General features: G+C 35.6%; 2 protein-coding genes across 4 annotated transcripts in view; both read left to right on the top strand.

Moving 5' to 3' along the window:
• The first annotated feature begins 1,937 nt into the window (after positions 1–1,937).
• On the top strand, positions 1,938–5,669 carry LOC110449507 (carboxypeptidase N subunit 2-like). Its single transcript, XM_021496416.1, has 2 exons — positions 1,938–1,956; positions 2,355–5,669. The coding sequence occupies exon 2, from the start codon at positions 2,361–2,363 to the stop codon at positions 4,506–4,508; it is 2,148 nt and encodes a 715-aa protein (XP_021352091.1). The 5' UTR covers positions 1,938–1,956; positions 2,355–2,360; the 3' UTR covers positions 4,509–5,669.
• Positions 5,670–20,861: 15,192 nt separating this feature from the next.
• Positions 20,862–27,786, top strand: part of LOC110449506 (tumor necrosis factor receptor superfamily member 16-like) — an 18,147-nt gene continuing 11,222 nt past the window's right edge. For 2 of the 3 annotated variants that reach the window (XM_021496414.1, XM_021496413.1), the window contains exons 1-3: positions 20,862–20,993; positions 22,701–23,343; positions 24,274–24,453. In XM_021496414.1, coding sequence (XP_021352089.1) covers positions 20,940–20,993; positions 22,701–23,343; positions 24,274–24,453 — 877 coding nt within the window. In that variant the 5' untranslated portion in view covers positions 20,862–20,939. The remainder of the gene's footprint in view (positions 20,994–22,700; positions 23,344–24,273; positions 24,454–27,786) is intronic. The other variant, XM_021496415.1, reaches the window with a different exon arrangement.

Here is a 27,786-nt window from a genome sequence, read left to right as displayed (position 1 = left end):
CCTTGGCCAAGGATGCTCCATAATAAAATAGGATGAACTCCCTTAATCCCTATGGTAGGAGAAGGATTTTGAAGGTTTTACCTCTACTTCCCCTATTGGCTCCGTCCCTCTGCCACAAGGGGGCCACACCCACCATTTATTCAAAATTGATTTCCCTTCCAAATATGATGCTACTGTTCAATTTTGGTCAAAATCCCTTAATCCCAACAGAGAAGAAGAAAATTAAAGCTATTCCTTTATATCCCTTATTTTGCCCTGACTCTGTGCCCACAGCGGGTTCAGACCCACCGTTTATACAAAATTGCTTCCCCTTCACCCAAGGATGCTCCCGACCAAATTTAGTCAAAATATACATAGTAGTATAGTAGAGATTTAAAGGAAGAGTTGACGGACGGACGACGGAAACTGCGGTATGGCATAAACTCAACACGGTCCTTCGAACCAGGTGAACTTAAAATAAGTGCAATTAACGCCTTCATTAAATATAGATAAAATCAAAGGGTAGAACAAATATTAGAAATGATAACGTTAATGGTAAAAGACAATGTGCATGTAAAGGGGACTTAATGGAATGCTTGATGTTTGTCATTTTTTGTAAGTTTCGTTGTTTTTAATTAAATAGAAGAGACAACACTGATGAAATAACTTGTTAAAAGAAACTTTTTTTCAACACGTCTAAATACAATTTGTGCATTTAAAAAGCATGGCAATGTATTTTCCTTAACACGTTACAAATCTCAGCAATTGGACTGCCGCCTTATCATATATAAATGAATCTCGAATCCCCCTCGACTTCCTGCCTTGAATCACAGGGGATCAATTCGTTACAAATGTGTGAAATAACATGCACAGGCCTAGGTTTCGTGAAGCCGACGGTTTCTTGTTGAAAGGGTGACACACACCTTTGAGTCAAACATGAAACTTGTCTGTGATGAGGTCAAAACTGGTAAAATTCACTCCAAACTCTTGTTGATCATATCCTGTCGCGTTCGGTATTGCAGGCTTCCCGGTAAAGGTTTCTGTTCCGGTCTTTTTCAATCAATCATAATGTGGCAAATTCTGAAGCCTGCGTTCGGCAGGACGCACTTTAGAATTGATACCAATCGACGGTGCAAAAAACGTTTAAGTAAATGTTTTGTTTTTAACATTGTACCACGTATGTAGGCCTTGTTTGTAAATACCTGTCATATGAGCAAGGTGTTTAACTAGCTTGCCAACCTAAAATGGCTCTGCTTCAATACTTGTGATTGTGTTATAACCGTTCAAAATAATATTACTGGGGGTGTTATAGATCATGTGAATACCTAACATCAATTTTCCTGTTAGATGTATTACATAAATCGTGCCATGTAATATTTGGCAGACATCTTGAAACATCAAAAAAGGGTAACATTACTCCTGTGCTAATGTGGAAATACTACACTGAATTCCTGCTCGGTAGCTTCTAACAAAAGACATGTCAAAAACCAGACCACATTCCAATGTAATTACGGTACAGACGAGCGGTGGGCGCTCAGTACGTTATGCACATGTATCGATAATCGTTTAAATTAGTTTTTTTATTGTACATTTTCATTCAAGCTGACAAGCCTATAATAAAGCGCTTAAATCTAATTTAAATATATCCACAATTATTTAAAAAAGTTGTTCACTCATGTGACTATGTCAATTTTTATATTAAGTATATTATTATTATTATGGGTAATTAAAGTATAATTCAAAAGAGTTTGTATGCAGCGGAAATTAGCTTCCTTCCGCAATTCATCTTAAGCGTGCATATCTCAAGTTAGAGTCACGGGACTATTGCTAACCTGTTTCTCGGAACTAATGTTCTGTCTATCGTAAGTGCGGTTAATATCTTAGTTGTTTTAGTCTTGGAATACTGTGGTCTCCTGTAACAGGCACGCTTCTTTCAGCAGAGAATAGTATGATTGTTATAGAGCACTGAATTTAAACGTAAGTACTCCAATCATAAATACATGTAATAGTAAAACAAATTCTTTATCAGGTTAAAAGTAATTATGTAACAGGGTGTTCATGTCTGTCACATTGAATAGCAGACACAATTATCAGGTTTTTGTGTATTTATTTCCGTAGAAACCCTGTATATTCACACAAATGCGCCCGACATTGGGCGCAAAAAAACAAAAGGCCCCAATCTTATGGTTTGTTTATTGGTTTCTATGTTGGTACTATCATTATTATCTATGTATGAGCGAAATACAGATACGTGTTGTCCAAATATCCCTTTAGTTGGGAACTTGCATATATCAAAAGATAAAACGGAACTCAGTGTACCTAATTCGTCTGTCTATATTATATCAATTATGATTCAGATGATTTTGTTGTTGCAGATCCAAATGTCCAACGACATGATTCAACATTTTGGAATGCTATCTCTGCTGTTGGTATTGTACACTAGTTGTGTACATTGTGAAACCTTCAAAAATGTAGACACGTGTCGTCAGAAACTATGCAGATGCTTCCCTTCCTCGAAGTCAGTTAACTGCACTGGACGTGACATGCAGTATATTCCAGTTTTACCAACATACGCAAAAACTGTTTTATTTACAAAGACAAACTTTTCGAATATAACGGGAAAGTTTTTGTCCAATCTTACTTTGATTCCTGTGGAAAGCTTACATTTCATAGACACTTTGACCAAACTCATTGACCCGGATTCATTTGTAAATCTTACAAAAATATCTACTTTGGAGATCAGCAGAAATTATGAATTACCGCTAGATCTTATATCTCCCATTCTAGCATACACACCTAAGATACGAACTGTTAAACTGACATCAAATCGATGGACGACCATTCCGGAAGATATGTTTTCGGGATTACACAACTCTTCAATCAGCGTAATTTCTCTTAAAAATAATTGGATCGTGAATATAAGTGGAAGACATTTTTCTGGTTTGCGTTTTCTGCAAATTTTGGATTTATCTAACAATTTTCTTTCGCAGATAAATTTTACAGGATTCGAATCTACTTCAATCTCCACAATGAACCTTGCCAACAATCACTTTACTAAAGTACCATCTTTCTGTGGCCCAACTGCACAGTTGACAGGGAAGTACAAAACTCTAAAATTACAGCAAAATTATATTCATGATCTTGACGGGTCTTCTTTTCAATGTTTGCAGTTTTTACATAATCTTTATCTTGATAAGAACTCTGTAAGCTTCATACGAAGCAACACATTTGCACAATTACCAAAACTGGAAAAACTATCAATGACGTTTATCGGCGATCATTTACATACCATTGAGGGGTATGCATTCAACTCCTCAAGTCTTAAAAAATTGGACATTGGGAATAATCGATATAAATTTGATAAACTGCCTTGGTTGTATAGGACAGTGTTCGCTTCACTACCAAACCTCTTGTCGCTTGATCTTACCGGCAACTTCCTTCCGTCAGACTCGAAATCTTTAGGAGAATTGTTTACGAATTTAAATAAATTAGAAAAGCTTATTTTGGAGAATACAGCACTAAAAGGACTCCCACGCAACGTCTTCCAAAACATTCCTAATTTAGAATCTTTGATACTAATTGGGAACTACATAAACGGCTGGGACGACGACCCGGAGGTGTTTGGCAATGTGACGTCACTGCGAAGCCTGTACCTTGACGGAAATAACATAAAACTTGTGAATAAAACGTCTTTCCCAGCGCATTTCCTGAACTCACTTGACAAATTATGTCTAACGAATAACCCATACACGTGCACGTGTGATCTCAAGTGGTTCCTAGACTGGATAAAATCTACCAAGCATACCATCATTGTTAACTACCCTCGGAGATATGCGTGTAGATATCCTCCAGAAATGAACAACGTGTTGTTGAAAAACTACAACCCTACTACGAAAACATGTTCACGTATCGATTATCCTTTAATAAGAAACATATGTATCGCCGTTTTTGTACCCTCAACTATTATTCTTATCGTTGTATCGGTGGGATATAAATTTCGGTTCCGGTTAAGTTACTGGCTGCACATACTAGGAATAAAGAGAGGTGGCTACAAAAGAATCGAGAGTGAAACTGATTATCGTTACGGCGCTTTCGTTATCTACTCCATTGTCAACAGGGACTTTGTGTTCAATCACATGATCCCGGAATTAGAAGACAAAGCTGGATGTAGACTATGCATACATGAAAGAGACTTTGAGGTAGGCAGGTTCATTCTGGACAATATCACGCATCATTTTGAACATAGCAAGAACATCATTCTGGTGTTATCAACGGCCATCCTCAACAGTGAATGGTGTACATTTGAGCTTTCATTGACACAGTCCAGAACTGCAATAGAGGGACCGGGGGTGTTGACAGTAATACTACTGGAGGAACTAGATACTGCCATATTACCATCCACCGTACGAGCTATTCTTGACACGGTCACCTACACCGAATGGTTCCAGGAGAAATCAAAACAGAGCAGGATTTGGGCGAAAATAGTAACTGCTTTGAATACGCACAAAGATGGTGTAGACTTGCTTTGATACATAACCTGTGAATGATTTTGATATAGAAAACACCTGCTTCAGTGACTGTTGTTTGAAACATAATTATAGACAGGTATAATCATTTCACTTTTATTCAATATGCTATCTAGATCTGATTGATAAAACTGAATGCAATTTAATGTTTAACACTATTCTTATATTCCATGTGCTATTATCATATTATATTAGATAGGTTATGTGTACTTAAAACGCGCTATGCTGTGTATCAATTTAATAACAAAACGTTCCGATATGTTATAATTTCGCATTTAAATCGTAAAGTCATAATACGAATTTATTAATTTTTCGTTTTAAAATATCATATGTACGTGTATATAGAGCAATTTAGTCCGTCTACAAATGTACCATCAAATAAACCAATTATATTGGGATGATGTCAAATGTCAGAGCCGACAAAATACTAGTTAGATCATTGATAATATTAAGGAAAAAAAAGTTACCAAACTTGATATACCTGGACGGAATCTTGCAAGGCTCTAAGACTTTATATATAATTTTATGTAATGCTGATGAATAGGTCTTTCCCCTGTATAGTGTTGAACCCTGCATACCCCCATCCCTCAATGTATGATCAGCGATAAAAAAAATATATCCTAGTCGAGTGTTCGACATTCGACATGTTTGTGCTTACACATGTACATTCTCTATAAGAAACGGGAAAAGATTAAAAGTATGTTTGTGTACTTTGAATGTTTAACAGATACATCCTAACCCGAAGGGTGATGTTTTTATCGTCTAACTTTAGGTATTTTTCAAGCAGAAGAATTTCAAATATTCTCTAACGATTTAACTTTTCCTATGACTTAAGATTATTGTTCAGTTCCATCACATTATGACGTCAAGTCATTGTTCATACATTATTTAGAAGTGTTTTTATAATATTATATTCTGAAGCTTTACCTCGCATAATATAAAGTATAAATGTGAACATTACAAATGTAAATATTATCTATACATTCATTAATCTAGAAAATTACTTATTAATGTACAAATATATACTAAGGGGCCCTCTTTCCTGCATATGTACAGTTGCTCTTACATTGTAGTTTCTACCTTACTGATTTTGTGTTGGTATACGTGTTCCTGAATACAATCTTATATTGAAAGTTTTTGATTTTTGTAAAATCAGTAACATACCTTTGTTTTGAGTTAATCTTATTCCAGATTATTTCTTAATATGAATATTGAGGAATTCTAGTCATTTTTTTTTTTTTTTTAAATATTCATCGATTTTTCAGAGACTAATAAGGATACGATAGAAATAATTGTGTATTATGATAGTCATGATATCGCCTACCTGAACGAGACTATCCCACCTTGGCCGTGAATTATAAAGGAATTCAGTCGTATTTGATGTAGACAGAGATGGCATAAAAGGGGAGGGTAAGAATTTTGAGGATTAAACCGATGCCCAACTTCAGCAAATTTCATCCCGAGGGTTGATTCATTAATACATTATCTTTCATAACATAACATAAACATGCTTGAATTTGTAATGTAGTGAACCAAATTAAATGTACCGCCGGCATCAGTGACGTTTGAAATGTGTGACACAAGTGAGAATACGGTCCTATTGTCTTATAGTTACGCCACTTAAATTGATGACAAGATTTGATGAACACATGTACGCGTTTTCCCCTTAGTATATGCATATTAAGACATTTTGTTCTCTCGTAGTATCATTTAAGATAAGTTTTGCACATTAAAAATATATTAATTCTTGCTAGTTTTATATATCATTGGCTGATCACTAAGCATATAAATACAATAACAGAAAAAGGTGAGTCCGGAAGACTTCTGTATTCATTAATCCATGAAAAGTAACTGATATTATGTCAACAGTATCAAATAACAAAATGTCAAAAGGGAGTTTTCAAATGGTACATGTATTGTACTCACATAAGTGACTAATGTCATCGGCCTGATTAGATAACAATAGATTCAAGATTTAAATATGGCCTCTAGAAATAGCCGTACGGATAACAGCTGAGTGAATAACAGATTAACAATGGAGTTAACTATGAAATGGTTTGTTTTTGCTGTGAACAGTTATGTCTCGATGTATAATATTTTTTTCCTTAGGGAAACATTTATTAAAAAACTACAAGATGGCGAATGGTGATGTGTCGCCAGAAAGCGGAATATTTGCTAATGAAAATAAAAACGAGGGAAAGTACTCTCTGTTATGGAAAGTTAGGGTACTAGTGAATCCTTCCCCGGTGGAGAATGGTTTTCGCCTTCATATTAAAGAGGCATTTTCTCTCTAGATAAAAGTGAAAATGCATTTATGTAATGAGTAAGGAAAAATTGTCTTTTTCGAACTATACGCCAATGGAAAATTTCAAAAGCCAACAACACAAGGGAAACAGCTCCTATACCATTGAACATACCGCATACAACATTTCCTACTGCAAGTGTCGGTAAATATTAAATATGTCCATCAAACGGAGGATACTCACCAGAGTTGTATCCCTTTCAACATTTATACTGGCAATATTGTAAGCGTATAGAAAAACACAAAATATTTCGCTGGTGACAGTCGGGTTTTTATTATATGTTGGTTTATGGTGCTAACGACACATACATATACCACTCCTGGACAGTTATATAACCCTAAATACACGTTGATTTATTAAACGTCCGCTAGTAATGTTCAAAGAGACAAACGTACCGTGTACCAGCTGTGTATGCTACCCCATCCCCCTTTCCCCGGCTACCAGGCATATGACAGTTCAATAGGAAACCATATCTTACAATTTCAGAAAATGCGTTCGCAACCTTCTGCTTGGCGACTCACAAATTATCGCCCACACTTGTATGAAAGATTTCAGAAATACAGTCACTAATTTTAATTGACTAAATTTGTGAAGCCATTTATATTTGAAAAGGATTAAAACATGAATAAGTAACGGAGTTTCTATTTGCTACGCCCGTATCAATATAACAAAACGTCATTTCCAAAGTGTTAGAAATTGTTGGATAGAATTGAGATAAAAAATCTAACTTTTTTTTAGTTTTTTTTTTATAGATATTTTACACTTATGCGGATTACAGATAAATACATTGCCTTGCTTTTCTCGTCAATAACTTTTTAATCATGCTAGAATTTGTGTTTACTTTACGTTTTTACATAAGAACATATTTTGAAAATTAAATCTTTAACAAATGATACTTAAGATTTGATTTTAAAACTCACTTTAAATGTTCTGGATCCCTCCAGGGCACTTATATACCAATTTTATCGAACAGAAAGATCTAAGTGTTTATTTTAGCATAAATGCCAAGCAGAATACACACCAAGATGAAATTAAAAATATGTGAACATAATTCTACTTAATTACTGAAAGAAAAATGAAGTTAATTTTATCTAGTCTAAATAAGGCTGCTCTTATAAAGTTCGTGCTTTGGAATTACTTTAATATACAATGTTCCGTAAGGATATACAACCTTACAATATTACGTTATTTTTACGAGAGGCTGGATATCCATAGAAGATAGACGCAAGTTAGAAAAATGATTTATAATATTGCATATAAAAACTCTCTGTCCTCTCTGTCGAAGAAAATTAAACATGCATCATTGTTTAGTACGAGCTCGATAAAATATGATAAAAATTAAAGAAATCTTCAAGCTAATTCTTTATTTAAAAGTGTTGATACCAGGTAAGATTCGGCCCATCGTTTATTTACAAGTCGTCGGTATACCATAAAGCGGAATACCTAAATTAACAACAAACCTTCTCCTGGTTGATGAGAATCTTGAAATCAAATATGTAAATATGTACAGACATGAATCATTAATTGTAAGAAAAGAACATGGATGTTATCTATACAAGATAAACTTTAACCTCTCCATCTCTTTCCACTCTTCTCTTTTATTTTTACTTAATCTTAACCTCGGAACCATATTTGTTCTTTTCTATAAACTTGGGCTATTACTATGTTAAAAACAAATAAGTTATATTCTTTAGATGTCGTTGCTAGCTTTTGTAAACTTTTGCCGGTCCATGTGTATTGTATTATGCACTAAATCTGGTTGACACTATGAGCGTTTCAAGGTTTATTTTCTTCATTGGGGTGTTGTGTGCCATTGACTACCTACAGGAATACATACAGAAAAATGTGGAGCAATCTCCTTCCTAATTACTACATCAGATCTGATAATTATATTAGATTACATATATATAAGATGCCAGAAATTCAGTGTTTATAAAAATGTGTGTTCAGTTTAATAGAGATTAATCATTAGTGTCAATGGTATTAGAGGTCCTGTTCTGCCGTACATAAATTGTTTGGCTTTATGCTATGGGCACCGTTGAACTTTTGTCAACTAAGGACCTGCAGGATTGCTCATGGTAAGGACACTGCACACATTACAAATACAGTATATAACGTCAGTATATTCTTGAACGAAATAATATCTTTTCTATCATATAATGAAAAACGAAAAAAATAAATATATAAATGCACATGGTATATTGTACATGTATACTGATTCAAAATGCACATGTCGAAGTGAAAAAGTTTGTCAGAAAGTTATTGCAGCTTTCTGAACTATGTTTAATATTATTATCATTAAAAGATGTTTATTTGAACGTCATTTCATAACTGACCGTAAAGAACTTTCGCAGATACAAAGCGTCTGTGTCAGATCAGAACTGTGTTGATCATAGGCCAACCTTTATTTAAACGACGTTAAATTGTTTTGTTGATTGTTTTAATAATTATTGTATATGACAATTTTATTTAGTTAAATATAGGCTTATAACCGGCAATCCCACAGCATTACCAAGTGCAAAATGTTATAATAAAGACTGACAAAATGTTTTTGTCAACATGAGCACACTCATTCAGGGCAACAAAACTATGCTTTGCATCATACGAGGTAAATATATGAAAGCTTTACTAATAAATGATGTACCATAAAGGAACAGAAGTAGAGTGAGACACAATGTACACGTATTACATTGCCTTTATAAATGCCAACAAATTGAGAGTTGTCTTCCTTACATTGTCCTAAACAATGCTATACATTCAATCAATTAGTCCACTTTGTTTCTATTAGCAAGCATTTTTGGAAATTTACATCTAATAACATACTTTTTATTAGCTCACCGGCCATACCGTGACGTCCGTCGTCGTCCGTCCGTCGTCCGTACGTCAGCAATTTCTTTAAACGACTATTCTTCTTAACCACTGATTGGAATTCAACTAAATTGACTGGAAGCATGCCTAGGTGGATGTGATTCAAAATTGTACAAATGGTGGGCCTGACCCCCCAGGGGGCTGAGGGGCGGGGCCAAAAGGGGGCAATTTCGCTATATTGCTACAAACGACTTCTTCTGTAGAACTATGCACTGGATATCAATCATATTTAATCAAAAGCATTTATTGGAGACAGGTATTCAAAATTGTACAAATGGTGGGGCTGATCCCCAGGGGACTGAGGGCGGGGTAAAAATGAGAAAATTTGACTTTATTGCTATACACGACTTCTTCTGTGGAACTACTGTATGCAATGGATATCGATAATATTTGTGAGGACGCATTCATTGGAGGTAGGAATTCAAAATTGTACAAATGGTGGGGTTGACCTCCCTGGCTAAGGATTGGGGTCAAAAAAAGTGTATTACTTCGAAATGGTTGAGATCCCCACCGTATAACCATATATACAATTGCTGAGAATAAAGAGATGAGTGTACATATGCCTCCAGAATGGCCTTGGGGTCTGCCCCACTTTTGGAGACTTAACCCTTGGGCCAAAACTTCGAAACGGTTAAGATCCCCACCCCAAAACTATATATACAATTGTTTGGCATAAAGAGACGAATGTAGTCATGGTCTGCCCCACCCTTGCAGCCTTAACCCCTGTGTCACAGCTTGGAAACAGTTGAGATCCCCACCTCATAACCATACATAAAATTGCTGGGCATGAAACATCTAATGCAGATATGCTACAAGGTTTGGCCTTCGGGTCTGGCATATTCCCTTGGATCTTATTACGAGAATATTTTGTCATGATTGCTTAGATATTCAGGTGAGCGATATAGGCCCTCTGGGCCTCTTGGTTGAATCATATAAACAAAATATAAAGCATTTCATACTTAACCTATACCTGATAACCATATTTAATATGTTTCCAGTGAATATTAATGAAGTGATCCAGCTAGTGTTTAGCAAATAGAATACAATGCCCTGTTTTACATACTTTGATATTAAACGATACGATTTTGCATCCCCCTTAGTAGCAAGAACTCATGGTTGGAGGTCATCGGTTGCTATCCACTAATCACACAGACAACTTTGAACAATAACGGGTTCAGAATATTTCAGTGCCATTTTACACTATGATGTTCGGCTAAACTTTTTTTATAAAGCCGGTACACTAAGGAGAATCTTAAGTCGGACTTAAACCTTTTGTGACATATCGTGTTATTTACTCCTGAAACGTGATACTTCAGACGGACACATATGAGTGGTTATTTGTTCGCGTAAAACAACAATAAATAGAAACTTATACAGATAACAAACACACAAGTTTGAAGGGAGAACAACTACATATGTAAATAGACTTGTCTTGTATAATATTGGAAGTCTCCTTTGTTAGTGCATAGTTCAGTAGACAGGCAAAGTGCAAGGGAGGTCTAATTTGGTCCTCTTCGATGGCTCGGTGAAAAACAAGTCTTTCACAAAATGAAAAAGTAGAGCTGGTAGCAAGCCTAAGTATTATACATTTGAAAGCTCATTACGAAAGTACTGAGAATACATATTGATGTCAATGACAACGGTTATGTTTAACTTGTTAAATGTACAATAAAACGTATCCTTCTACAGCGTGTCATCATAATCATTAATATACAAGTACACTTTCTGACAGGAGATTTACAGTTTCGGCAGTGTTCCAGCAAACCATACTTTAATACATCTCAAGAACTCTTTTGACGTTATTTATAGAATTTTATGATGCATATTTATAAAATAGCTTTAAGTATTATAAATAGAAGTTACGAAACACATGACTCGATACCACTTAAGTGGTTGTTGCTATGTATGAGTATGTGTTCTATTCACTAGCTATTAACTAGCACTTAAAGTGCCGGTGTGTGTAAGTTCTTTGTGCACTGTGATAAAAATATTTCTGTACTAAGAAAGTACAAGGTTTTAGCACTCTCTTTCAGTGTGATAGTGAATTGTACAATTTTCATCCTATGAATTAATTATTAGATTATTATAATTTGAAAAATCGATGATTTTTTAAATTTATTTATTGACTTGTAACTGGTATTGAAACTCCTTAAATGTTGTATTTTTTGGTAATTTTAAAGGGAATACTATCTTAATTTTAATGGGGTTTTTTCTCTGTAAAATTGCCTTTAATTATAATTTGTTTTTCAGCTTTATTTGAATAATTGGTTTAAGTAAGGAATGGACCTTCTATCGTTTTAGTGATTATTCTGATATCGCTTGGTGGTACAATGCAATCCTGTAGATCACACACATTTTCAACAACCCTTACAAATTGTTTTTTTTTTTTTAAATGAATGCTATTTAATATAAATACAAAATGTAATGCTTTAGTTTAGTTTGTTTACAGTTTACGTCCTATTTACAGCTATGGTCATTGAAGGGCGTGCCATGTATGGTGGTGGAGAAAAGTCGGAGTTCCTTGAGAAAGACCACCTGGCGACTGCCCCACGTCAGTCTCGAACCCGCGACCCAGTGGTAGAGGGCTTGTGGTAGCAGAATGTCAGACACCTTAACTACTTTGCCGTCGCGGCCCCATTAACATAAAAGCTATGTATCATCAATACACAATGTAATGCTACATGTAAAACTTTCTCAATAGGTGTACTAGTGTTGCGTCTGAGACAACTATAAATGCCCGAAACATTTTTGTCCAGTAGATTTTACTTGTATAAAAAAATATATAGATTATTAACTATTCGTAATATATTTTCAATAAGAATGTATTATTATAATAATATTTAAACTACTGCTTCAATCAATCAGTTATCTTCCTATCCAATTGGATAATTTTAGACATCAATGTAGGTGGTTTTCGATGATAGTACATGTATCTGGTTTAATTTTGTCGATTGGAGATTGACAAATGAAGTAAAAATCGATATGAACCGATAATGGCGTTTTAATAATATAATTTATTTTTATACTATTATACAAATAAGAGGAGTAGAAATCTACTACGTAGCCATTACTAGTAATTCAAACTGTTGTTTACATTTAAAACGGGTTTTTCATAATTTGAAATTGAAACCTCATTTAAACAAACAAACACACAATAAATAACGGTTTTTATTTTTTCCAAGTATAGCTGTCATTTATGGTTTTCATTTCTTGCTGTTTCTCCAAATACCATCAAATGCATCGCTATTAACTTTCAGTTCGGATGTTTTACCGATGAAATATAAAATACAGTTTTCATTGAAAAAGTATCCAAATCAATAGATAGACAAATTGTGCTGTTTCCTGTATATTATAACAGTTTGTAATCTTTTGAAACATCTGCTTTAATAGGTACAAATGAACATGTGTTAGAGCTACTGCAAAAAACACATAACAGCTTTCATGAAAGATGGCATATACAGTGATACATTGAACAAATCCAAGGACCACCTCCTATTGCCTCTACGTCAGTCATTATTATTTGACCTACTGACATGATTAAATAATTTTAAAATTAAAAAAAAAATGTTCGAACCTCCACCTTTATATCCGTTTAAATAGCAAACTCATAATGTAAGGACATTGGCCTGTGATATAAATATAGCAGATGGGGTCTCCGTAGTCACAATGGCCGAACGCCCTCATACTCCGGGTTAGGGTTCTATAAACTTACGTTGAATCCATATCTTCCAAGCGTCAAATTGGACTGGAAACTGTGGCAAACAAAATTTGTTTTATATGAGTTAATACATACAAGCTATGGCGCAAAATAAGATCACATCAAAGACTGCTTGGCATGTAGTTACTGACTCTTGTTAAAAATAATTAAATATAGTTTTAAAATATATTTTGATAAAAACCTATCATGATGTATCACAGTATAAATTGCCTTTCTGTGTCATGTTACATTTGTATCTCTGGTGTTATAGTTTACATCTCTTGTGTTACATTTGTATATCTTGTGTTACAGTTTATATCTCTTGTGTTATAGTTTATATCTCTTGTGTTACAGTTTGTATCTCTTGTGTTGCAGTTTATATCTCTTGTGTTATATTTTAGAGTTTGCTGGCTTCGGTAATTTAATGTGACAGACACGTTTTCCATACGTCTACATACGATATTGAAACAATACAACAAGAAAATTCATTAGACAAAGCTCAAATTGAACAACATGTGTATTAACATTTTATCATTATCAAATAAAACAATAGCTACATTCGTCATAAGTCTGACACTTGTTGTACCTATTGAATTGATATAAACGGGTGCGATCAACATCGTAACATACAAATGTAACTCAACATGGCCTCTCATTGGGATACAGTCGTACTAAGATACTTCTTCTGGTGTGCACCAGACACATATTAACCCATCACATTGCACGAAAGCATTGCTATGAATGGGTAAGCTTTAAAACGTTACATTATTTACTTACTTATCTAATCCTTTTCGTGCTGGGAAGCACATAAGGCCTTCACTCTCTGTCTGCTGCCATCTGGTGAATCCAGCCCCAAGTCCATCCAAACTCTCTCATTTCCTTCTCCACTGATCGCCACCATGTTTCCTGTGGTCTTCCTCTATTTCTCTTTCCTGCTGGTGTCCATCTCATGGCAATCTTTGGAATTGATGTTGTTTCCATTCTGTGGACATGTCCGATCCATTTCCATTGTCTCATCTTGATCATCTCAGAGATTGGTGATGTTGAGGTTCTCTGATACAGTTCTTTATTGCTGATGGTGTTGGGCCAGAAAACCTTCAGAATCCGTCTGAGGCATTTGGTCTGGAAGACATCCAGTTTGTGGACGATGGTTTTGGTCATCTTCAATGACTCAGCATCATATGGGAGGACTCCGATGATGTTGCTCTTAAAGATCCTGATCTTGGTCTTGATGCTGATGACTGATGACTTCCAAATGCTCCTCAGGCTTGCAAAGGCTGCTCATTATTTTATCAATCTTAAATATCATGTGTTCAATAATGATTCTTTTATCAAAACATTTTACTTCATTCTACATCATAAACTAATGCATCTTCTCCGTTTTCTGAATATGAGAATTCCATTTTTTGAAGAACAGCGATAATCATACGCAGCTGTGGAGTCTTCTGTGGGCACATTTGTGAAAAAAATGATACAAATGCCTACAAAAAATATGAAATCGGGCGAAAAATTGAATTATCAAATGACAGTTTGTTTACATGTAGGTTGCATTTTTTTCTCTCCAGCAAACTGTTGACGTTTCCATGACGGAAAACTGTACCGCCTACTTGCTTTAAATTTCATCTCATCAAGACTAGCAACCATGCCGAGCCGTACGTTTTTCATTTTTAAATATATTGACGATGTGCTGTCTTTGAAGAAGCAGTTTTATGACCACCTCGATCGTATAAAGACTCATGCCAAACATAGATGGCACGCAATTGAAGGCCAATAAAAGGTTTACGATTGAGAGATTTTAATCATAAAATTCCTACTTTGAGGAGACCGATAATTGTTTATCATGCAGTCGTTGTAAACAAATCGAATTGCGTATTAATGTGAGCAAATCGAGTTTGGAATGGGCAAGTGATAATTTCTCCACCTTTAATGCCTTTTATATTTCAAACTATGTCAGTAGATCAAATATTTCTAAATGACGTACAAAGTCGACAGTGTCCACAGTATGCTATCAGTATAACAATATGACAAGAAGATTAGTCAGGCTAAGAACGAAGCCGATATGTCAGCTACGGAGCAGCTGCGTGCACATCAAAGATCCTCATATCTCGTAATAATTGGGTTGTCCTTATTGAGTGAGGTGTATAGATAGACATCAAATGTTTTTTTGATTGTTTGCGTTCATTATGTTATGATACATCATAGTTTTATTGAGGATGTGCTCCACTAAGAAGTTAAAAAAAATCCAGTATTACACTTCTTTTCCTTACATGCATTTTTGAAAAAAATGCGTTAATTACATAAAGTGCTATGATAGATCAAAGATAACAATTAAACATAACACGTGATTTTCGATGATTCTTTTTTATGTTGAAAGCACGCAGAGCAAATTCATACAATCTTCTTCCAAGCGTGTTACATGTATTAAAATAATATTATTTGCACATTTGATCAGTATGCTTCCTTATTTTGTCGTATTATCTCTTGTGTTATTATCACTTTTTGCGGGGTCAAAAATCAAAATAGCTTTAGTTTCACTTAATAATAAAAACAATACCAATAATAGGAGTGTACATACTGATAGACAGCCAACAATTGGAATCGCGTATTTGGAGCCAAGGTTACTTGGGGGCGAGAATGTTTTTTGTATTTGTTAATTATCTTATATTCAATTTCTTTTCTTTAATATCAATTTGGTTTCCTTTTTTGTTCCAGAAATTTTGACATTTAACATACAAATCATTTTCGCATGCACATTTACAGTCCAGTAACACAGCAAAAACAGTTCAATTTGAACAACAACAGTTCATTTTTGTCATTTTATCATTTAACACTTTGCGCATGTATAATTATATCAATCAATAAAGTCTTATATCAAATATACTATGTTTATGTTGCGTTGGGCAGCTTCCATGCGGATAAGTCTACCAAGGATGATAAGTTAATCATTAATAAACATTTACAAATAAGCACATTTCAGCCTGAAACTAGGTGCAAAATGAGAAGAAGAAGAAGAAGAAGAAGAAGAAGAAGAAGAAGAAGAAGAAGAAGAAGAAGAAGAAAGAAGAAGAAGAAGAAGAAGGAAGAAGAAGAAGAAGAAGAAGAAGAAGAAGAAGAAGAAGAAGAGGAAGAAGAGGAAGAAGACAGGAGTGAAAATCATTATGTGTTTTGGAGGGGAAAGCGTCTTTATCAGCGAAATGGGTGGATTGGTCAAGTGGTTAACACTCCGGCCCTTCACGCAGCCGGCCGGGGTTCGGTCCCCGAAGTCGGCGTACGTATGGATATACAGAGAAAATGTAATGCTCCTCCCCACACAACTCCAACAACCCAGGTGGAGTATAAATTGGGGTGGGTGGATGTTGCGGTATCTGTGCTGTAGCATTCAAGTGAGGTCGACACTATAAATGATGCCGTTGGAAGCACGGTCCCACTACAAACAGAACACATTACATTTCCAGCACACACGCAGGCATACACACATAGGGAAATATTAGCCAGGTGGAATAGGACTAGTAGTTAGCACCTGATAAGGCAGCTCCTGCGAATTCCTCAAAACTGTATTGATTAATGTATATGCTAATTGTATTAGTTGTATATCTATGTTCTGTAAAGCGCTTTAAAGTGGCTTATGTTAGCTAGATAGGGCGCTTTATCAAATGTTGTATATTTATTATTATTTTTTTATCGGCAACATTTGCGATGCAAGTGTTCTATAAAGTAAAATCCAAGCATTTTTGTCACATCCTCATAGTAAGCACTGGGGTTGTGGAGACGAACGGCACGGTTCAATCTTGTTACAAAATCTTACACATCAGGTATTATATCTCACAGGGAAAGTCACCTATCACGGAAATCGTAATATATGTAGCAAATTCGTCTATACAAACATGTTCTATTAACATATGCATATTTAGAATCATAACGTTCTCTGCAGCCCTGGACTAAATTGCGACCAAATCGAAGGCTCTATAAGCGCCCTTAGTAAGCCGTCCCTATTTATCATGATGTTTCTGAAGATCGAGGAATGCCGCTGAAGCCGGAGGGTCAGACATGCCATAGATTTCAAAATAAAGATTTTCTAATTTATCGACGTGGCCAATGATCTTCTTCATTATTAAACATAGCGAATCGTTGATATATATTTTTGATCGGAAACTTAAGCACTTTGCAAGATCTTTATTTTCTGGAAGGCAAATCTTTTTGAAAAAAAAAAACTCGTACGAAAAACAAAAAAAAAAACCAATTGAGCTACATGTTTAAGAGGGAAACAGTTTGTTCCCACAGGTATGCCAAAAGTCTGCTACAAATCCTGCCTTTTTATCTACTGTATTATTGTAGATATATATTTTTTTTTTTTGAAGTCATTAATTTTATTTGAAAGTAACATAAGCACTAATGTATGCAGTAAGTAGGACAACAAAATAGTTTTTTTGTATCTATACATGTTATATTGTACATACAACGTGTTATCTTGTACGTACAACGTGTTATATTGTACATACAACGTGTTATCTTGAACATAAAACGTGTTATCCTGTACGTACCGCTCGTTATCGTGTACGTATGACTTGTTATTTTGTATGTACAACGTGTTATATTGTACATACAACGTGTCATCTTGCACATACAACTTGCTATCTTGTACGTACAACTCGTAATCTTTAACGTATTACTTGTTATATTGTATGTACAACGTGTTATATTGTACATACAACGTGTTATCTTGTACGTACCGCTCGGTTTCTTGTTCGTATGACTTGTTATTTTGTATGTACAACGTGTTATATTGTATATACATGTAGTACGCGTTATCTAGCACATACAACTTATTATCTTGTACGCATGACTTGTTATCTTGTATGTACAGCTCGTTATCTTCTACGTATGACTTGTTACAGTGTATGTACAACGTGTGACATTGTACATACAGTGTGTTATCTTGTACGTACAGCTCGTTATCTTCTACGTATGACTTGTTACAGTGTATGTACAACGTGTGACATTGTACATACAGTGTGTTATCTTGTACGTTCCGCTCGGTTTCTTGTACGTATGACTTCTTATATTGTACGTACAACGCGTTATATTGTGCATACTCCTTGCTATCTTGTACGTTCAGCTCGTTATCTTGTACGTACAGCTCGTTATCTTGTACGTATGACTTGTTATATTGTATGTTTAACGTGTTATATTGTATATACATGTACAACGTGTTATCTAGCACATACAACTTATTATCTTGTACGCATGATTTGTTATCTTGCATATACAACTTGCTATCTTGTACGTACAGCTCGTAATCTTGTACGCATGACTTGTTATATTGTACGTACAACGTGTTATATTGTACATACAACGTGTTATCTTGCACATACAACTTGCTATCTTGTACGTATGACTTGTTATATTGTATGTACAACGTGTTATATTGTACATACAACGTGTTATCTTGCATATACAACTTGCTATCTTGTACGTTCAGCTCGTAATCCTGTACGCATGACTTGTTATATTGTACATACAACGTGTTATCTTGCACAACCAACTTGTTATCTTGTACGTACCGCTCGTTATCTTGTACGTATGCCTTGTTATATTGTACAAACAACGTGTTATCTTGAACGTACCGCTCGTTATCTTGTACGTATGATTTCTTATATTGTACGTACAACGTGTTATATTGTACATACAACTTGCTATCTTGTACGTACCGCTCGGTATCTTGTGCTTACGGCTTGTTATGTTATACATTCTTCCTATTACACTTTAAAGAATGATCTTGCACGGAAATGACAGTACATGTGTGCCGATCTTTAACATTCAAGATTTTCAATAAAAATGTGCGATGGCCGACAATAGCCTGATATACCATGGTACACTTTTACATGGTATACAAAGATTTGAATTTTAATATCTTTGTGTATCATATAAAAGTGTACTATGGTACAAGAAGATATGAACATTCATATTTTTTTATCAGGCTCTTGTCGGCTATCGTAAAACTGATTGTAAAAAAAATGCAATGGCCTTCATGCTGTTCCGTATAAAAGAAATTGTTGACAGAGTGACAAGAACACTTCATGTCTTTAAATTAGAATACAGATCTGGATGTTTCACACGCTCTGAATACACGCTAGCTAAGTTATTAAAAATCTTCCTATTGGCAGATAGTATTGTAAAGATTTAGAGCAGGAAGTCGTTACCTTACTCCGATTTCACCGCAATTATAGGTCCCGAGTCTTGATAATTTTACATGCAGAAAAACATATGCATAGCGTATGTATGCTATATGCAACCAAGACGATGCATTAGTTCTGTATCAGACAGTTTAAATATAACTTAGTCGTCTGTACGTTAACTTTTCAAACGTTACTAAAATTAGTAAGATACACTTCTTGTAAGATAACTAATTACTGGTATAGGGTTGCATAAGGGATTTACACGCATTCAGGTTAAAGATTGTGATTATATGCCGGTCGACTACGTATACGTACGAAAGCCGATTAGTACCATACGAAAAAATGCTCAAATTAATTCCCAGGAAAGCGGAATAGTGGGGTGGGGACATATGTTTGTTAACGAACATGCTGTACTTCTCATTGATTATGCGTCCCTATTTTAAACGGCTACCTTAAGTCGTTATAAAGAGGTAACGTAACTCGTATAATAACGAGATAGCATATACAACGTACCTCGTAATAACGAAACGGAACTCGTAATTACGAGGTAATATTTATTCCGTGTGGTACTATTCGGCTTTCTTAATTACGCAACTTTTCCAAGAAGTAACTTTTTCAGGAAGTAACATTTCCTGGAAGTAAATTTGCTCCTCCATATACAATGTAACAGTCATTCATAAGGACTATCTCATGTAATGTGAATAATTTACAGCCTACAAATAGGTAAGGTTTGAATTTTAAAAAGAAATTAGGCCCGTCGTCTAAGGAATCTAGTTTCACTTTTATCAGGTCAATACACACACAGATATATATGGCCCTCGTTCTCATTGCGATTCAGTTCCGCTCAGTTGATCAATTATAAATAACTATGGTTCGAAAAAAGTTTAATAAATGAGTGTCCTATATAAAAGATTAAATTAATACTCTTCAGAGCGAAATCGTCTGCTGGAACTACCCGATGGTAACGCTGTCTTAGATAATATGAATACTTATGATTATAGCATTCTTTAGCGGACCTAAATCCACCCACACAAGTCAGAGATGGAGACTTTTTAGACTGTAGTATCAATTTAAGATCATCAGTCAGAGATGAATTGTTTTTTTTCAATTTCTCGTGACTGAAGACGGATCTAAAAGAATAATGGGCTACTTTCCTCAAATTTGAGAAAAAAATCATATTTTTTTGATTTTTTTTTATCTGGCCAATAGCATTGTCTAAAACTGAACATGCTCACATTATATCTATATATACTTCTGATGCTGTGCATCCATTTCTTTGCGAGCTATAAATAGCCTACTGGAAATTCCACAATTGTATAGCTACGTGTACATACATGTATGTGTGCTGTGTTTTTTTTACGTACGTCTGACTACAAAACTATGCAGAGCTATGTTGGCGATAATCGTCACCGTGTTTGGAATTTTGACTGTAGACCACACTGAGGTAAGGTTAAGTAGTTGTTTACATCTTTCAATATTTATTGATCTTTTACACTGTAAGACGCAGTTTCGTATTATGTTGGTGTGAGTGTGTGTATATATATAAATAATGCGTATTTATCGTTCAATGTACACACCACACTAACTATATATATATCGTTTACAAACAGTTTGTTAGCTGTTTCATGATGAAAACATTTTGCCTGGAATTTCGTGACGGCCGGACGTGACATTGTAAAATGAATTAGCAGTGGGCTCGTTACCATTCACCATTACACACTTGTACCTGTGTAATTGTGCCTTGACCATTATGTTATTGTATTGGGATTCGTTACTCGGTAGCAGGCTGCCATCAGATATATGGGCTTGTATCTAATGAGGCAAGCTGTTTTATTTCCCGTGTATATAATCACCTGTATTTTTTTCCTTGTCCTTATCGCACATCTCTGAAAAGCGTGACCAGTTACTTCGTTTTCATATACATATATAGTTATGGTAAACGGATCGCGTTAGGATGTCGAGGGGCTGGACTATTGCCAACATTACAAGTCTCACTCATATAAGGTATACAAATGTAGGTTAGAGTATGACGAATTGAAAAAATAACGTGTTTTACACGGATAGTTTGTACTATACAGTATAAACAGTTCGTTGTATTCTATTTGTATTCCGTGACTAGAATTGACTATGATCACTAATACTTGGTGTGCATTACTACATGTGTTCAGAGACATACGTAGTGTATACGTGTCTGATTTGTCAGATCTTTTCAAACGTATTGATTACTTCTCACAACAAAATACTCTCCCGTCATTTATCAAAGGGATAAGGGGCACGTGCATACACATACGTATAAGGGCTTGACTTAAATACAGTTGTATATGTCACAAACACACATTTGATAAAAACATATAAACATGGACAGAAACCCTTTGTACACACGCTCGAATAAAGCATCGCACGATACAGTTAACTCTTATTTTAACATGTAGCAATATTTGCATTACCAGGTCTTTACTGTTCATGAGGCGTGTCCAAATAGACTGTGTAAAATCGAATGACCTACTTTCGGTATGCGGCAGTTTTGTTGTTTAACTTTGATATGACCACATGTTACTAAAGGAAATGGGTAAATATGTACGTATAGCATAGAGAAAATGGATGTTTTGTGTAACCACGGAATTAGATGATATCTAAGTCCGTGTTGTAACGTACCAAGTAAATCTATTAATAGATTGAATAAGACTGCTTCTAAAAATCGACTAGCCAGACGCTTTAAAGCTACACTGTAGTCTTAGTTAAATAGATAGTTGATAAAAAACATAATAAAGTATCCGTTATCTCCCTGTATTTATGAGTATCTACGATTTCTCTAAAGTAAAATTTGCGTAGGAGTGGGGGGTTAAAAATTCTATAAAACTTTTTTTTTTTAAAATGAGGTTTTGAACCCAAATATTTCATTCGTTAAAGCAATATTCTTTTTTTAAATATATCTTTAATTGTTTTGATAATTAGAATTTAAATACTTGTTCTTAGATGGTACACCAAGCGCTGGGATGCCAATTTCATGTCTGAAACACGCTTCGTTTACTCTGTACCTACACTCCTATTCAGAATTATAAGTTGGCTGTTTGAATCTCCGCTGTAAACTTGCAGTTTTTTATTGTTCGGTATATATGTATTAATATCGCTCATCATTTCCTAATTTCAGGGAAAGCAAATCCTTACAGCGAAATGTCCAAAATGGCGTGATCATTACACCGACCTCTCCCTTGAAGGAAAGGCAGAGTGTAAACCATGCACACTTTGCAAACCGGGATTTAGACAGGTAACGCATTGTACAAAAGTCGACGACACGCATTGTGAGCCATGTAGGCGGGACACGTATTCCTCTAGTAACGCCAAGCGGTGCCATCCATGTAAACACTGTCGGCAAGGAGGAAAATCCAGACGAAAATGCACGAATATTGAAAAAGCACAGTGTGAATGCGCGAAAGGAAAATATTACAAAAAGGGGAAATGCATTCCTTGCACCGAATGTCTCCCAGGAACCTACGTGACGTCACAGTGCTCGTTAAGAAGGAACACCCAATGTAAAGAATGCCCGGAAGGAAAATATTACAAAAAGGGGAAATGCATTCCTTGCACCGAGTGTCTCCCAGGAACCTACGTGACGTCACAGTGCTCGTTAAGAAGGGACACCCAATGTAAGGAATGCCAGGAAGGGACGTATACCACAAGGACGCCCAATGCGTCACACTACTGCCTACAATGTTCGGACTGTCGTTTAGGTGAAATTATAGCACATACATGTAACTCAACACACGATACTGTTTGCGGGGAGTGTAGACCAGGTATGTATATTAAATGTTTCATTTGGGCCCCAGGGGTCAAGTGTATTTGTCGTACATAGCCAAACTTCAAAACAAACACAAACGGTTGATATAGTACCATGATGGACAATGGGCGGCAAAAGGTTGTGCCAAAACAGAATTATGATTGAAAAGAATTGCAATAGGGCCATAGTCTTTCCCAAATTCCGGGACTCAAAAGAAACCAGATATTTCGCAGAAACCGTTTATCACTTTTGGTCACATTATCACCCCCCCCCCCCCCCCCCCCCCCCNACTAAGAGGGGATCGATTCCGTATGAAGAGATAATTTCGGTATTGCAAAAAAGAGGTCCACCGATCTTTTCACACTCCACTGTTATTTTTGTAATCGGAACTTAGCAATAATCTTACGCCGTCTTCAAACCATGGTTACCATATTACCTTTTTTAAAAACCCCAGAATTGCAATTTATAAATCCTAGCTACGGTAGGAGAACTCAAACTAGGTAAGGACTTAAACATGAATCCTTCAGGTAAAGGTAGCTAATGTAACATCTACCGGTTTGCTCACGGCAGCCACTACCACTGTTAGGAAGGGTGACAATGTTTTAACAGAGACCAAGTGCGAGACATATGGGCTATTTTGTGCAGCTGTATCAAATTACTATATCTCCTGGGTGGGAAACAAATCACTGAGTGTCATATAGAGCCGAAACAACTGTTCTAGGGTATATAAGTGTATTGCATACATTGTAGTTTCGTTTGAAATACCTATATTTATCCAAAGTCACATCATGTTCGGATCAATTTAAGATACCCATGACCATGATTAGCAAATGGCGCTTATAAAAGTATTCGCTTTCAACAGTAATCTTTATCAGAAATAATTTTATCATAACTTGGTCAAAAGTTCCTTTTTTTAACCCTTTTACGTCTAAAATTGTCTTTACAGGAATGTTCCGGCAGTCGAGCACTTATGAATGTGCCCCGTGTTCCCTGTGTTACCCGGATGTGAATGGAAGCTACAGCAATGCTATCATTATTGATGAGTGTCGTCGGCGGAATCCCGATCAGTCCCGGATATGCATGCCCTCCGTCACCACGTTACCGATTTACGTCAGCAACAGCACAGGTACACCACTCACGTGACCGCTACGTCACTTCCTGACGCACACAATCACTGGTAGTCTTGTTTAACCAGACTCTTGCTATCTGCGCAAGCTACGCCGAACAAAAGTGATGAAGCATCTGGTTGAACGAGACTCAATCACCGGATACCAATCAAATTTTAGCCTCTCATTTACTCAGAGTAATTAATTTTGCAGGGTTTCAATTTAAAGCAAGACTGTCAATTGCAAATGTCCTAACTTTTTACTAGAAGACAAACGCCCATCACTATAAAATTCGCGTATGTTTCAGGCAAAAAACATAATGAAAATCAGCCTACTGCAAAATATTAGCAATTAACAGCAATGGGCAGTCAATTGGAAAAATGCCATCGTTGAAATATTATCTCGAATCGTCAAAAGTACGATATACAATGTTTACACAATATAAAAACCGAAACCAATGGTCACATGTGTACAAAAATAACCTCATACATGTCTTTTGTAACAATATGTATACGATGAAATAGTGGTCAAACGATAATATATTTAAATATTGCCCTTAACAAATCGCGCTTTGAAAGCTCGTTTTTAGTAGTGATGTTTTATCAATTCAACATTTTATACTTGTATACAATATACAAACACTGCTTAAGAAATATTAATATGTAAAATATAATGGATAACGATTATCAAAATAACACATATGCATACATGTACACACTGTAGATATATTGCTCTCTTGTAAATACTTCAAGTCTTTACAGATACCTGGCGGTTTGTCAAACTGCCTTGGGCTACCGCCCAGTATGTTAAAGACGCATTTGTTTAAGGTTTATTTTCGGTGACACATCATTGAAAACTTCGTCTAAAAATATATCCACGTTGGTTACATGTATAATGTCATTTTATCAAAGTTTCCTTGCGAAACTGAAATTTATACAATGATATATTTAAATACGGAGAAAAACTAACGGAAGTATTTAGTAAGAATTTCTAGATAACATTTTAAAATGAGGTTTGGTTAAGCTGACCTATGCTTCATACCATCAATTTAACGCCACATAAAACGACCCGATGTCACAGGTTTTGTCCGGGTTGTAATTTCGTCATCAGCAACGCTATCGGTCATCTATAACTGGATGAAATCCGCATACCAGTGTGCTAAATGACTAAGGTTGGTATTCCCTGTTACAGAAAGAGCGTGTAATATCACCGTTACTACTTATGTTTTCCCAAAATGACGAGACTTGCTATACTTAGTCCACTATATATTAAAGTGCACATTTAGACTGTGACACATTATTCCTTAGTGAAATTAATGTATATAAGTGCTTTCAAATGGGTTTTGTCCTGTTTTAAATGTACTGGAATATAATGATATAGTGACAGCTGCAGGTACATAGAAACAAATAACAAGTTTCAAAATAGAAAAGCGAAGTCTTAAAGCAGTCTAAAGTGAGGCTTTACTGCCCTACTGTACTACTACTACATGTACTACTACTCTACTACTACCGCTGTCTCCATTAATCAAGTATGCATGTGCCATAAGGACTTCCCTATGTCCAAAACTAGCACCGTTTGCCGTGGCGGACGTTTTAAGTCTTTTTATTTGGTAACTCTCCATGTGTTTCTGTAGGGTGGTCGGGTGGTGCAGTGGATAGCACACTTGCCTTTTACCAAGTCGGCCGGGGTTCGATTTCCCGATCGGACGTGAAAAGGTTGGGGTCACCTGCCCGAACACGTGGGTTTTCTCCGGGTACTCCGGTTTCCTCCCACACTAAGACCCCCCACGCGCTAACATCCGGGACAACAAGAGTGATTGATATAAGTTGAAATAACTTGTTTCATAATAATTGTTGTAAAATAAATAAAGTTTATATTTAGTTTCTGTATTCCCGCCAAAATCTACCCTTGTAATACATGTCTAAGACACGCTTGTATGACTACAAGTATTAAAGAATTAACTCAAGTCTCTCTTTTTGGTAATCTTTGGAACAAAATGAGCTGTAAAATTAGATAATTCATGATAAGGAATGGAACCATATTAAAACGTGCAAGATAAAGGGTACAATGTATCAATAGAAAGCAGCCCTTTGGTCAAACGTACATTTGAGGTCAAATCTTACGATTTTGGTAACACCGTGCAATGATTGACGGGGTCTGTGGAATTTTAGACAGTGCTATGGGGTTATCCATCTGGTGCCGACCAGGTCATTCATGGATGATAAAGAGATAGAAACGAGAGTGTGAACTCCCCAAACCAGACAGGGGTAACTGTCGTTGCCAATATGGTACATCTAAGTATTGCTGTTTTTGTAGAGAAAAGTTAGCTTAGAAGTTGGATGACAAGTTTGATTAAATTACTGTACGTGCCTCTTTACTTATGTACAATAGGTGGTACATTGTACCTATTCACGAATACTCAATGTTGGATAGTTTCTTAAAAGTACTTGGAGAAGCCTACTCGAGGTATGGACCCTTACTGTCGCGGCCACTACAATAATAAGACCACATGTGTTGTTTAGCGTGATACTTAACACAATTCACTTGTTTCTGAATTCTCGCCAAAATTAACCTTTGTCACTAGCTTGTATCACTACAAATATTACAGAATTAACTCAAGTCTTTTTATTTGGTAACTTTTCAAGATGCCATATGAATTTGGTGTGGCAGTGCCATGCAGTGGTATTTTTTTTTTTAAACTTCAACTCTCCTACAACACTGGCACTCGATCAGTTTTAATCAAAATTTCTTCTAGTCCAGCAGTATTTCCCTTTATATATAAATTTGTTCCTGATGATTCCCTTTAATACGTCATTCATATAAGACTTGCGTGCTCTAGTAGATGAAGTTCACTCTACTGAGATAATGCTCTTATAAGATTTGTCCTGTAATTTTTTTCTGTTTGGCCGCATTATTTCCCTTTAGTCCAACAACTGCTATACGACTGCCACCAAGTAAGGAAATATGTAGAGGTGTAAACTGTATGTACACAATTACATGTACATACATAGTTCACCACTACATTTACAATGTACACCACTACATTGACAATGTACACTCCTGCATTTACAGTTTACACCATTGCATTTACAATGTACACCACTACATTTACAATGTACACCACTGCATTTACAATGTACACCACTAGATTTACAATGTACACCACTACATTTACAATGTATATCCTGCATTACAATGTACACCACTGCATTTACAGTTTACACCATTGCATTTACAATGTACACCACTACATTTACAATGTACACCACTACATTTACAGTTACACCACTGCATTTACAATGTACACCACTACATTTACAATGTACACTACTGCATTTACAATGTACACCACT

Source organism: Mizuhopecten yessoensis, unplaced genomic scaffold (assembly GCF_002113885.1).
Source record: "Mizuhopecten yessoensis strain PY_sf001 unplaced genomic scaffold, ASM211388v2 scaffold4631, whole genome shotgun sequence".
Taxonomy (NCBI): domain Eukaryota; kingdom Metazoa; phylum Mollusca; class Bivalvia; order Pectinida; family Pectinidae; genus Mizuhopecten; species Mizuhopecten yessoensis.
The sequence above is the reverse complement of the archived record's forward strand: the minus strand, read 5'-3'. Positions and strand labels throughout refer to the sequence as shown.

Coding starts and splice junctions, on each gene's coding strand:
- LOC110449507 (XM_021496416.1), top strand. CDS start 2,361: ATGTCCAACGACATGATTCAACATTTTGGAATGCTATCTCTGCTGTTG.